The 14,271-nt window shown below is 32.1% G+C and overlaps 1 protein-coding gene across 3 annotated transcripts in view; it reads right to left on the bottom strand.

Moving 5' to 3' along the window:
• LOC134708349 (uncharacterized) overlaps positions 1-11,900 on the bottom strand; it is a 52,186-nt gene extending 40,286 nt beyond the window's left edge. For 2 of the 3 annotated variants that reach the window (XM_063568813.1, XM_063568815.1), the window contains exons 1-7: positions 11,787-11,898; positions 6,663-6,867; positions 5,955-6,206; positions 4,934-4,998; positions 4,032-4,215; positions 2,572-2,795; positions 1,649-1,777 (exon numbers count right to left, since the gene is read on the bottom strand). In XM_063568813.1, the coding sequence (XP_063424883.1) occupies positions 1,649-1,777; positions 2,572-2,795; positions 4,032-4,215; positions 4,934-4,998; positions 5,955-6,206; positions 6,663-6,799 (991 nt within the window). In that variant the 5' untranslated portion in view covers positions 6,800-6,867; positions 11,787-11,898. Of the gene's footprint in view, positions 1-1,648; positions 1,778-2,571; positions 2,796-4,031; positions 4,216-4,933; positions 4,999-5,954; positions 6,207-6,662; positions 6,868-11,786 lie in introns of all 3 variants that reach the window. The other variant, XM_063568814.1, reaches the window with a different exon arrangement.
• Positions 11,901-14,271: the final 2,371 nt, after the last annotated feature.

Below are 14,271 nucleotides of genomic sequence, written 5' to 3'. Positions count from 1 at the left end.
ATTTTTTTTAAAATAACAAGGTGCCAATGATAAATATATGTTAATTTAGAGAGAATTGTTTCCCGCCAAATTTTCAATGTCTCATATCTCGAAAACGAGCACACAGACACTCCATTTTTTTCTATAGTCGCCGTCAGCTGAAATTCGTAGCGGTTATCAGTAAAAATAATCTAAACTATCAACCACGTTCACTCGAGATATAGTTTTTTACATTCCATTCATAAATCGCAAAAAGAAAAACCACTACTGACCTACCTTTTAAGTGATTGCACTGTGATAATCCTGACCTTCACATTTTCCAAGACTATTTTGAATGGTGGAAACCGCCATTGTTTTTCCCGGAAGTGTTTCCGTGGAGTTCAATTTCATAACATTTGCATAAAGCGCGGGAAACCGCATCACATCAATGAAAAGAACATTTCAGGAAACTGCGCAAGTGACGAATTTCACATGTAAACAAATGATCCTCATAGAAACGAAGATGGCGGAATTACAATGTAAAACATTCTAGAAAATGTGAAGGCCAGGATTATTACAGTGTGATCACTTAAAAGGTAGGTCAGTAGTGGTTTTTCTTTTCGCGATTTATGAATGGAATGATAAAATCTATATCTCGAGTGAACGCGATTGATAGTTAAGATTATTTTAACCAATAACCGCTACGAATTTTAGCTGACGGCGACTATACTTTTTTTGTTTCTTTATTCATAAACTATCAATTCATAATAGTCTTTAAAAAAGCTTGTTATTTTTTAACAGAATAGCAAACATCCTTAAGACAAATGGACAGACAAGGTGATAGCAACATGGTCTCCATTTTTAGAGTCGGGGTATAATTAAACATTAATTTTACATTATGCTATAATACACATATTCATATATATCATAGTTAATTAATAAGCAAACTAAGCAACATATTTCATTACATCAATGTACAGCACATAAAAAACTTGTGTCCAATAATAAATCTACACTACCTCATTCAATGCATTAAATGGTTGGTTAACTTCAAAAACATTTAAAAATCTATATGTTAATGTTAGAAAAGAAATATTTCCTCTACTATTCAACCTGAAACTTACCTTTCACAGGAAAATGGCGTCCTTTAAATAGGTGAAGAATGGCTTTTTATTGAATAAGTATTGATTACAGGAGGTAAACTGGGATATATAAAGTCATTGAAATAAATAAATAAGGTAGATATCCATGGAACACAGATAATACCCATCCCCCCTTTTTGTGTGTGCATATAACAATATTAAGGGGCATAACTCAAGAATGGTAAAAGTGATGCTACCCTAATTCATACATGATCTGCTTTATTGGTAATAAGAATTTTTGACCTTGCCATAATATTCATAGATGCCAAACCCCTTTGATGAAATCATTTTAATCACTATGATTTTCAGTAACTTTTTTTTCCCATAGTAATATTTTTTCATTAAATTTTAAAATAGTCTAACTCACAATAAGGCACACAGTGCAAATAAAAGACTTCTTTCATTAGATATGACACTCACAATTCAAAGTTTATGTGAGAAAAATCAATGAAATGATTTGTAGGTCACAATTAGCTTCTATATGAAATTTTTTGCTGACAGATTTTCTCTGTCTAATGTTTTCAAGATAATATCCCAAAACAACATACCATCAAAAAGAGTGACTTTACTAAGACTTGGAAATAACTTGGTATTCTGTGTTAGTTCTGCTCCATCTCCACCGCTGGACATCATTTTAAGATAGATAGAATCTAAAACACCATTATCTTGTGTCACATCTGTAATAATAAATATATAAAGCACTATAACTAAGAATTTCATCTGTAACAATTAAAGATGAGAAAGTCAAAAACTAACTAACTATACCCAATGTGTTTTTCTCATTGTTGAAGGCTGTACTGTTGCCTATAATTGATTACATCCACTTCAATTAGACTTTTAAGAATAGATGTCTCATTGGCAATTATAGCACATCTCCTTATTGTTATCTTTTAAGTCATAAAAGACTTTTTACAACACTGTTAAGTTAATGCTTCGAAAGACTTAGACAAAAAAATTCAAAGAACACATCAACTGTTTTGGATACTGGATATTTTTGAAATTACATTTAATTCAACAAAATCAAAGCTCGATTTAAAGTCTATATTATGATTTAAACAATGAGATAAATACAGAACATTGTTTTTTTTATACTTGTTAAACTTAATGTCAGCAGATCATTTTGAGAAGCCATTTTTTTTTATTAATAAATTTGTATAATTTTTATCGAAGTACAATACAGCTGGATATCATCAAATATATTCAATGCAAAAAATATCTTGAAATCATTAAGCAGAAAAATCTTATAAATTCACAGATAAAACAGGATCAATGATCATAATCATTATATCCAGAGACACTGAAATGGTTCACCATCTTCACATTTTATCACTACATAATATGCTGAAAGAATATGAAACCAAGGTCTAACTACCCATAATTAATTACGAAAACTTCAAAATTGACAAATGACCCATGCATACTACTTTTATAACAAATCGAAGTGATTGGTTTCATTGTATGGTTTATCTACCTTTTTTATCACAGTCTACATCCTCTATACCAGTATCATCAAAGTCACTGAAATCATCATCCAACTGCATCAGCTCCTCGTCTATATTGACCTCTGGTACGGTCACATCCCCATCATGCTGATTGCTGAACATTTCCTGAAAAACCAGTGACTGTCTGACAGGTCCTTCTGGGACGGGTGCTGGTTTATCTGATGGCTTCTTCTTAACAGTATCTACATCATGCCTGAAATAACCAATTTCTGAGGTTACCAATTTTAGTGGAATTAAGTGGATATTGGTTAACCAAATATATTTTTAAGACTTGTTTTCAGACTTTTGTAAGATTTATGTGTCAGAGTCTCAGAATATGGATTGAGAAGCAACATAGAACAAGACTAGTCCCACTATTCAAAGAGTTTTAAGTATCAAGTTCAAAGCCCACATGCCTGGCATATATTATAATAAAGGAGTATGTTCGATAAGGTCCTAAACTGGCCCCCTTTTTTAGCGTAAATTTCAAATGAGGATTTATTGACCAATATCACGATAAATTATAGCTAATACATTAACTAGATAGGATATGAACCATTCTGTTGAAAATTTTACGTGTTTGCGTTTCATTATGATGTCACAAGTTGTACTCATATTGATTTTTCACAAAAAAATCAATGAAAATGGGTAAATTTCCAAAGATTATTTGACAGGAAACATAGAGCGCATACGTCGACAACAAAGATCTTTTAAAATAATGTTTGTGAAGACATTTAACATGTCTTATTTGAATATTAAGGTTGTCGACGCCTGCGTTCTATGTTTCCTGATCCTCTATTTGGTTGAAATCCAGCTGAGTTTGTCAAATTTCACCAAAATCCCTTATTTTGACCTTTTTGGGATGTAAAAATCAACATATTAGAAAAAAACTTTGACGAAAACAGCTCTGTTTAACTTTCTCACATGTATTTAAGGCAACTTAAAACAATTATTGTCTTGTAACCATGAACTTTATAATTTGGGCCAAATATGGCACTTACCGAACTTACTCGTTTGAAAGAGCTTACCAAAGAATTTTTTACATTATTATTCATTCCCAAAGGCATAACTCTTGACATTGATTGTAACTAGTCCCTAATATTGCTTATAAGGGTTTGACCAGAAATGTACATGTGAGAGCACTTACAATGCAATTTTAATGTATAATATATAATTTATATTTCAGAGGGCATTTATCTTTTAAAAAAAGTTGACTTTAAAATTCATGATATAGTTTAATACATCTATAGCAGGAATTGTGTGTCAGAGTAATTAAAATGCAATTTTTCATAGTATTCAAAAACAAGCAAGTTAAACACCTCTTCTCTGTTCAACTCTGCTGCATATCATCAAGGTCAAGAATAGCGATTTCATGACTATTTTCAGTTTCCCTTGTATGGGACAAAAAAAAACCCAGAAAAAACACAAAAAAAACAGCATGTTATCAAACCTGAAAAAGGCTGGTTGATTATCACTGATGTGCTGACTGTTTCCCAAGCTGTTTCCTTGACTGGAACTTTGCAAAGTGGTACCAGTCTTATTTTCTGTGCTACTGGATCCTTGCACTGATCTATTTCCAGTCTTTGTTTGATCCATACCAGGCATGTATAAATTAAATTCACTACCAGTTAAATCTGGGGGAAATAATTAACTTAGTACATAAACTGTAATTAAATGTTAGGTTTATATAAGCAGCAAATATTATATTTAAAAATTCAAACATAAATTCAACTGATATGGCATTGATGCTCAATTTGTTTGATTTGTTTTGTTAAAGTTGATTGAGCTTGAGGTTGTAACACATATAAGAAAACTAGACTAAAGTTTAGCATGTCACAAGTTCATGATTCTGTCCCAACAGTTACTTAGTGTGATAAAGAGGCAAACTGTATGGAGTTCTGTAGATTGTGTGCTGACCTCAACATGTCCTTTTAGTTTGTTGTATTGTTGGGTTGCTGTTTCAAAGTATCACAACAAGTTTGTAGGGCCTGATATACCGGTAAATTCAATTATGCAAAATCAGTAAACAGGAAGTTGATGCACATTGGACGTGGAAAAGTATCAAAGGAAGCATGCTAACATGATGCACGTTACACATTTTCAGTAAGCTCTACTTTGTAGTTCTTAAGAAGAATGGGACAAAAAAATGTTCAATGGCCAATTCATGTATAAGTAAGAATATATATAACCAGGAAGTTTGAGTCAAGGATATGAAATGCATCAAACAGTATAGTATTCTCACTAGAAGTTTGATGCTAAATTCATTGGTGGGTGACAGATTGACAGACTCATGGATGGAAGTCAGCATACTCACCTTCCTTAAGAGTCTGTTTAAAAAATATATTTACTCACCACTCATTGCATCCACCTGAATTAAACCCAATGAAGAATTTCTACTGGCTTCATATCCTCCTGGCCTAAAACCAAAATAAGCAAATTTAGACATTTAAATAGGACCAAAGGGTTGAGAGCTAGAAAGGCCTGTATTAAAATTTTCACACAACTTGTTGTGAAAGCAGTGATATTGTTGGCTTTTTTCAAAACTACCTCTACCCTTTTTTATTGGGAAAATATGCGTTATTTTCATAAAATTGGGAAATTTAAAATAAACCATGAATTTGACTGAAACTTCAATTTACAGACCCATTTTCAAGAGTCAAACCCTGCTTTAAGATAAGACCCCATTTTGTCAGTGGTGATACATAAATAGGCCCTCAAATCTGCACATATAGTCATTTGAGGCATGAAAATTTTTAAAGTCATGCTTTTCAGTTTGTATTCATGCACAATTACTACTGAGATTGCACTGTTTGGGAAAATAGTTGTCTTTTTGAGAATAATTTCAAGCCATTATTTTTTCAAATTGGGATTCTTTTACAGGGGAAAAAGCCTTTATTCTCCATTAATTTAAGGCAAACAATATCACTGGAAAGTCACATGTAACAAGTACACTCCTCTTACAAATTCTATACAGATATATACATATATTTTTTTTATCCATATGTATCTTAGCAACATCTTAAAGAGTCAGTTGTAGTTGTGTAGGTGGCATTTAAAAGACTGTTTCCAAATTTATGTGTTTTTATCTTATTTTCTTGTCAGGTTAGTGCTCATCCTGTTTATAGCTGCACTGGGTACATTTTCTATTGTGCATTTTACTTTAACAGCATATGAGCTAGAAAGGATACAGGGGAAATTTGTGAACACATAAAATGGTTTTATATTGACCCATCTGCACAACATTTTGTGTATGTACCAAGTCCGACTACCTGGACCATGTTTATTGTTGGTGCATCCCATTTATCAGGAGTAGGGTGTATGTGATTGATGTGATCTGTTTGTTCATGAATTATTCATTTCCAAGTAAATTTACCCTATTCCATATGGAGGCTGACCCCAATCATTCTGAGACAATAAACTATCATCCTGTCTTGAAAGGAGCTGTTCAGATTTACTACCAGTCACTTCTCTCGGCTTCAATAACTGGTTTGACTGATCAAATGCACTGAAGGATAATCTCAACTGATGTATGGATGGATTACTTTCCCCACCAGGGGGCGTAGAGACAGAATTGTTATTAATAAATGACCCACTTTTGACATCATCTCCAATTCGTGCTTTATTTCTACAATAGATAAGATGTATAAGTTAAGATTGATAAAAAGTAACCAATGTTCAAATTTGAAGATTGAATAATTAATATTGGCTTCTTTTTTTAAATTGATAAGATAAAAGTGGTGAGTAGAATTTGTTCATTTGTCCTTAGTGGCGTTACAATATGTACTTGTTGTTTAAGTCCCCTTTACCTCTAGGCTCGCCTTTTTGTGCTGATACAGCATAATGCAATCAATAAATGTTAATCTAACCTAGGCAAGTGGTAAAACAGCACATACAACACTTTCTTGTCAAGCATTTGTAAATGAATTGCTGGCTCATTGACAACTACACCACACATCTTTATTCTCTCTTTCTCATTCTTTTATCAAAGATAATCTGATATGTGGAGTAGAATGACTTTCCACATTGCTGACATACTTATATAGCCAAGTTTGTATTTAAATGAGTTTGACCTGCTCCTTACCCGTTTCCCCTGGCAACAGTAGACATAGCCAGAGGTTTGTTTCGGCTGAAGGAGTATTCATTGTCTATATTGGTTGACTGCCCTTCTTCAGCAACAGCTGACAAATCCTCTATACTGATACTGTCTTTTAGATCCATCACTTTCTATGACATCTTTAATATAGGTTTACACTGTTGGACTCTTATAAATAACATGGTCATGATCACTGTAAACAAAGAGAAGGTTTACCAAAATCAAAATACTGGTAAATGTATATTATTGACGGTAAAGTCTATAGTATACTCCCCCATACTTGGGAGATATAAAATGTTTACTGTATATTTTCTTTTAAACACACATCACTTTTTGATTTATGTGTCCTGTATGCATAAAGTTCCATAAATAATAGTTTGGATGAAATAATTATTCAATTTGTAAGCAGCAGGCAATTAGATTCAAATAAACTTCTGTCCCATAAATAAATTGATTTAGGCACCCATTTTGTTTAAATCACATATATTTCGTCTTTTAGATCAGTACATGATGTATTATCAGTCATTGTGTCAGTAGTTGGCCATTTAAAAAAATAACATTTTCTAGAAATATAAAAAGGCTTTTGGGTTTTCTATGATCATAATTGAATGCTAGTAAATGATTCTGCATGAACAGTACTTGGCCAAAAGTATTGGTCACCTGCATTTTTTGCTATATATTCATATAAAAACACACTCTTTTCAAAAAAACATTTTGAGAGCATTTATGGTTGGATTTTGATCAACAAAGCCTTAACCCTTAACTCCATAATGACGCTGTTTGATGCCTGTGTAGTACCTCAGTTGAACTGCTGTAACTACAAAGTGTCTGCAGTAGACTTAATAAAATTTGTATCCAATATGAAAAGGAATATCATAGGAATATCCAACCTAAATTTATTTGCTGAAATAGTTGGTTTTTGCAATGCATTATTACTTTAAAGCATATTTTCCGCATTTTATTGAAAAACCCTATGCAAATCAAGTATGCAAAAAAAAATCAATGGAGGAAAGGGTTAAAAGACGTAGAATTGTTTAAAGAATGTTTGTTTATTTGGTAATAGTTTTATCTTCAGGTGTTTTTGTTTTCTCTCGATGTGAACACATACACTAATTTTTTGTAATTTAACTTGGTTGAATTTATAGAGAATTTCTGAAGAGAAATAAATATTTGTATTTATCTTGTGAATTAGACAATTCTACATCTTTTAAGGCCTTGTTAATCAAAATCCAACCATAAATAACCTCAAAATATTTTTGGAAATAATGTGTTTTTATATGAATATATAGCGAAAAAATCTCAAGTGACGAATACTTATGGCCACACTCTGTCTGTATGTCACTTCATTATGTGCCTATCCCATGCCAGGAGCCTGTAATTCAGTGGTAAACGTTTGTTGCTGTTCCATATTATTTGTTTTTTAGATAATTTTTAGTACTTAAATTAGTTTTCTCGTTTGAATTATTTTACATTTGTCATTTAGGTGCCTTAGCTTATTGTTGAAAGTCAGGGTTTCCCCTGGGTCAATTATTTTTTTCGCCGACTCTTTCGCCAAAACAGTATATTTTTTGCCACTTTATTATTTTTTTCGCAAAGTAACACAAATATATTTTTCTTTTAAAATTTTCCTTTTTTTCCAGCCCCCCCTCCTAAATAAGAAGTGATTTTTACAACAAAACGAAGCATCTTATCACTTGGAATTGATCCCTCATGTAAGGTGTAGTCATTAAATAGAAGGTTTACTCTCATGCCAACCTTTTGAATAGGTTTCTTCATAACGACAGTTTTCCTTTCTAGACCATCGTAAATAAGTAAAACTATATGCTTGAAACATGTGTGTCACTGAAACGATTTGAAGTACCCACTCAAATCAATGATCTAAATGAAAGTTAAATGATAAAGTTTTAAATCAGAGACCTTTCTTGCTTTGATCATATTTTGTCATAACAACAATTTTCTTTTCTGGACTTTCATTATAACAGAGACATATAATACTATATGTCTCTGATTATAAGAAGGAGAAAAAGAAATTTAAGCGTAAAAATTTTGCTTCAAACACGTGCGTCGCAAAGTGGTTCATAAATCCCTTTTGTGACATGTGAGGGAAGCCATTTAACCATATCATTTTGTCATATCATATAATCAACGCCTTTATTAATTAGTCCTTTGATGTCGATAGCTATGAATGCAATCAGCTGATTATTGATTTTCTGTCAAAATCTTAATGAGTTCAAGGTGAATTCCGAGTATTGTCTGATCGGTAAAGTCAGAGAAACCCGAAAAAAAGTAAATAAACAAGATGGCTGAAAATAAATCGTTGTTTCGCCAAATTCTTTCGCCAATGACGAATTTTAATCGCCACAATTATTATTTTTTCGCAAATTGCGAAAATGGCGACCGCCAGCGGAAACCCCGTTGAAAGTAGTCTGAGATAACTCGGACGTCCGACGGCTGTTTAGCCAGATAAGCTGGGTCCGTGGGACGTCAGAGCTTGTCCCATATCAAAAAGTGGATATTTGCCCACCCAAAATAGATGCGCTACTTCCTCTCTTCTGGAGCCGACTGATGGCCTTGGAATTATATAAATCGGGCATCAACCTCTTCAGTTTTCATTTATCTCTTCATTTATGTAAGTTTCACCTACCTGCCAAACCTTTAATTTTCTATATTTTAACATTTTTCACAGAGACCCATGATTTCTCCATTTTTGACTTTCACTTTCAAATGGATGTCAAGTTACGAGACATACCTGCCAACTTTTGAAAATGCCCATGGGGGTTTTAGTGCGCGACAACAATTTCAATGGTTACAATTCTTCGGGACGACTGTTTTGCGCGTGCTGTTTTGTAGTCTAGAAAAATTGTAATATGTTTATAGTACCCTTATTGCCTTTCTATTTGAATGAAAATAAAATATTATAAAGAAGAATCTGTTTCTTGTTTGGTTTTGTTTTTGATAATTGAGTATTCACTGCTTGCAAATAAATCATTATATTTATTTATCTTTATATCTGTATAGGTATGTATTCATGTCTTCATCTCCTTATCATTGGTAACTGTATAGACAAATAAGAAAGAAATATGCTATACATGTATGATGTATATTTGCAACATGATAAATAAATTAATAAGAAAAATAACAAACACTAACAACAGTATTGCAAGGTTTTTAAGCTTTATGAAAGTCATATGATATTTCTAGAAAACTTTAAAAAAAGACTCAGACAGTGTAAAATGTTTTGCTATGTTTTGTTCACTAAATTAATTAAATCTTATATTCTGACTTAAACAATTCTCAGTCTCAGTGTTTACTAGATTTAAACCTTACTGGGACATTTATGCAGTTTAAACTTTTTGTTTATCTTTATTATGTTCAGTGTAAACTTTTTTTTTATCTTTATTATGTTCAGTCTAATCTAAATTGTAGTTGTTATGAAAAACAATCACCAAAAATTGTGGAGAGACTTGTAATATAAGCTTTAATCTAGTCCTTGAAAAGAAGTCTAGATTGCTAAAATAATTTATAAATTTATATTTTTTTATTTGTCCCAAAATATTGAATTCATTTAATTACCATCCTTTTATGATAATTTGATTAAAATATTATTCATTTATATTCTTTTTATAATTTACACTTTTAAGAGCAAAATAACTTAAAACAGGATAATTCAAAGGGAAGTAACAATTTTTTTTAACAACACAAGTTCAATATCTAGCATGTTAAAATAATCTTGAGAGAAAACCTTTTTGATTGGCTGATTAATTTGATCATGAGAAACACACAATTTGATTGGCTGAACACGATTTTCCTCCATTGGACACAGTTCAAAATCGGGAACAACAATATTTTTCGTGTAGATTTTCACCAAATCGTGTTTTAGAGGGTTTTTCAGGAACACGATCGTGCAATCGTGACAAAGGGTCAAAATCGTGTAGTACACGCCTAAATCATGAAAGTTGGCAGGTATGCGAGAGATTTTGTTGCCTCGAGACTCAAATATGCAAATATTTATATTTTGTTACCTCCTTTTTAGGAGATCGATGAATAACATTTACAAATGTAGAAGCAACCACATTTTTTCACCTCCTTTACAAGAGATCGGTAACTAGCATTTAGTTCCGACCACGATAACAGTCGGCAGCTCTCGGACATTAAGGTAACTTACAGTGTAAATGAACGAGGTGTTACATTTATGGTCATTTGCATTGTTTTCTCGTGGTCATGTGATAATCTTTGAAAATGAAACGCAAAATGGAGAAATCATGGGACTCTGTGAAAAATGTTAAAATACAGAAAATTAAAGGTTTGGCAGGTAGGTGAAACTTACATAAATGAAGAGATAAATGAAAACTGAAGAGATTGATGCCTGATTTAATATAATTCCAAGGCCCTCAGTCGGCTCCAGAAGCGAGGAAGTAGCGCATCTATTTTGGGTGGGCAAATATCCACTTTTTGATATGGGACAAGCTCTGATGTCCCACGGCCCCAGCTTGTCTGGCTAAACAGCCGTCGGACGTCAGAGTAATCTCGGACTATGTTGAAAGCTGTATGGTAACCTTTAGTTGTAAACCACATCTTCTTCTTTATATACACCTCGTAGGAAGGCGTCCCAGAAAAAAATTAAAATAGCCTTGCCAGACGTCATAATTATTTGGACTAATTTCTATTATGACGTCATATTATTTACGAACAGCCAGGTAGTATCAAACTCAGATCTTGATATTGTTATTATGACTACAAAAACTGTTGTTACATGTGTCAGTCACCAATGTTTATGTTTCTTCAAATTCTTTAGTTTCAAAAAACCATCAACATACTGATCATGCTGATGTTTACTTTCCGACTTTTGCATAAAGTTGTATGTCGATTTTCAGTTGTTTACAATTGTACACTTAGTTAGAGTTTACCAGATATTCTATTTGACATGCACAGTTGTATCTTTATCATATATTTCCTGCTATTGTTTTGAAAACTAGTGACTTGTCAGAATTTTTTTCTTGTAAAAACACATCATATTTCTGCATGCACTGTTCCCGTATCTTTACGTTTCGTATGCTCCTTGTTATATTACGTGTGGAACAAGTTAATTTTCAGACAAAATGATAAGGCTACCTTAGTTTTAAGTGTTTCTATTAGATTGCATTCTTTCAGTGTTTTTATAAATAGTATTTTGAAATATTTTTTGTACCGCCAAAGCATTACCGGAAGTGATAGTTGCCACAGATGTCGCTGTGTCAGTTATTATATACATCTATATATAGATATATGTTATTAATATCAACTTCACTTTTTAAAAACATTTATCATGTATAGTTATGTTTCTTGTCACTTGTGTATACATTGTACTCTGTTTGCATTTTAACCCGTCAGGGTTTCATGTTTTTTGCAATAAAGATTATATTATGTAAAATAAAATAAATATCGCGTCCCGATTTCAATATATTTGTTTTACCTTTACGTTATCAGGCATTTTTAACATTGAAAACATGATGTCATCGACTATTTTATGAAAAGGAAGAGCAACTGGATTTGACTAAATTAAAAATAAAAATCTAGAATGAATGTAGACTGACATAGGTATTGTGACAATCGATTGACTCGACCGAGACAGTTGTCAAAAGCTACTATCTACTAATATTGTGAAAATGTATATTCGATTAAGCTGGAGTGACAGTCCATCAATTCAACCAGTTGTATCTTTTCTATTTTATGAATCACGATCGTATTAATCATATTCAACCGTTAACATCGATCAAGAGTTCATCAATTCAATCAACTGTATCATTTTTTTTAATTTTTTTTTACAAATTGTGACTTGAATGGAGTGTTGTCTCATGGGCACTCATACCACATCTTTTTATATCTGATAATTTTATTTGTAGTTTTGAGTAGTTTGATGGAGTTCAAAACTAGTTATAAATCGTATAAATCGATGTTTTAGATTTAAAGACAACTGTTATTGCATCAATCGATTTCCGAATACATACATTTAATGTCAGTTAAAAGAAAATCATAATTATGCTGCACAAATTTCACATACAGCATGTACATAATCTTGTTTTAATTTTTCATAATTGCACACACAAGATTCAGAGACACAAAAACGCAATGTCCATAAATGTTCCCGGTAATCATTTGTGGTGTGCTGAGGTGGCTAGGTTTCTGTAATGCATCCTACAATAATTGCTTAATTACTGCTGGGCCACAACTTTCTTTAACACTGTCAAATGAACTTTTTCTAAAGGTATCTAGTGTATGAAAAGTCGTCTTCGATTCTTTAAAAAAATCGATAAAATTTACAGTATTTACAATTTCCACTTTGAAATTCAATGGTTGTCGTTCGCTGTTGTGGAGAGTCTGAGTTGTCTCATTGCTGTAATGGTTGACTTTCCACATATTCTTTTTTTTAAAATGTCTAATCTTCTTGTATTAATAGCACTCGTTACAAATAACATAATATGTGGCAGTGTTAAAACAAACGGCTATACAATAGTGCTTACGTCGTTAAGATAGAATCGAACCATTGTGTTTGTATTTTCCCTGGACTAAAAATACAACTATGTGTTCTTTTATGGAATATCTTAAATTTAATGGATAACTTGATTATAGTTTAAAAACTTTTTTTGTTCAATTGTAGCGTTCTACTGATTGTTGCTTTTTACAGCGGTTTACCGTGAGGGCATTCCGGTGTTATCTTGCCGCAGACATTTCTAATCTCGTGATTTGCGTTTTGGACTGCATGATTACTGAACGTATTTCGAATAATTCGAATATCATCGAGTGCAAAATAAGATCAGGTCAACGTATTTGAACTCACAAAGCTGTGATATGCAACCAACGCGGCAAAATATGAATTCCTACTCAAATCAAATCTATTGCAAAAACGATTCGTTACAGAAGAGTTTTCACTATGCATGCAATTGCACTACACTATCCTTATAATAGTAGAATAAAATGATATACAAATATTCAAAGTTACAAATATTAATATAATATATTACAATAAACCAGATAATACTGATAACGAATGATTATATCATTACAATACACTTGTTTTTTATACGGTGAGATTGAATGTCATTTATTCATCATCCGCACAGGAACTTTTCTATGAAAAAAAATTTACATTTACCTTACTTTTAGGTATATAGATGTGATTTTTATCTGAGAAAAGCGATTGTGAGCATCTACCAAAACTTTCGGTCATGCTATGTCCAGTACTTCGGTACTTTGATTTGTTATTGTCACATTTTGTTTGACTGACTGTATTTTTTTTATATGTAATCTCACAGGTATCTTCTTACTGACTGTAACGCAGTCGAATTGTTTTGTGTCACTTAAGGCATGAATCGTGATAAATTATTTAGATTTTTTTTCTTTTTCTGATTACTTGTATGCGGTACTTACGTGTCTCAATTACAATTTGGTCAATATGAAAATATCTCAGTTACAATCGATATATCGATATGATGTGTTTTTCTCTGACAATCAGTATTATTTACAATGCGTATAAGTTAAGTCAGTTCTATCTTTGTATTCTAAAATTATTTCCATTACTCTTCGAATATGAGATTTATATACTTATAGTATTACTACT

This window comes from Mytilus trossulus, chromosome 2, assembly GCF_036588685.1.
Source record: "Mytilus trossulus isolate FHL-02 chromosome 2, PNRI_Mtr1.1.1.hap1, whole genome shotgun sequence".
Classification (NCBI taxonomy): Eukaryota; Metazoa; Mollusca; class Bivalvia; order Mytilida; family Mytilidae; genus Mytilus; species Mytilus trossulus.
The sequence above is the reverse complement of the archived record's forward strand: the minus strand, read 5'-3'. Positions and strand labels throughout refer to the sequence as shown.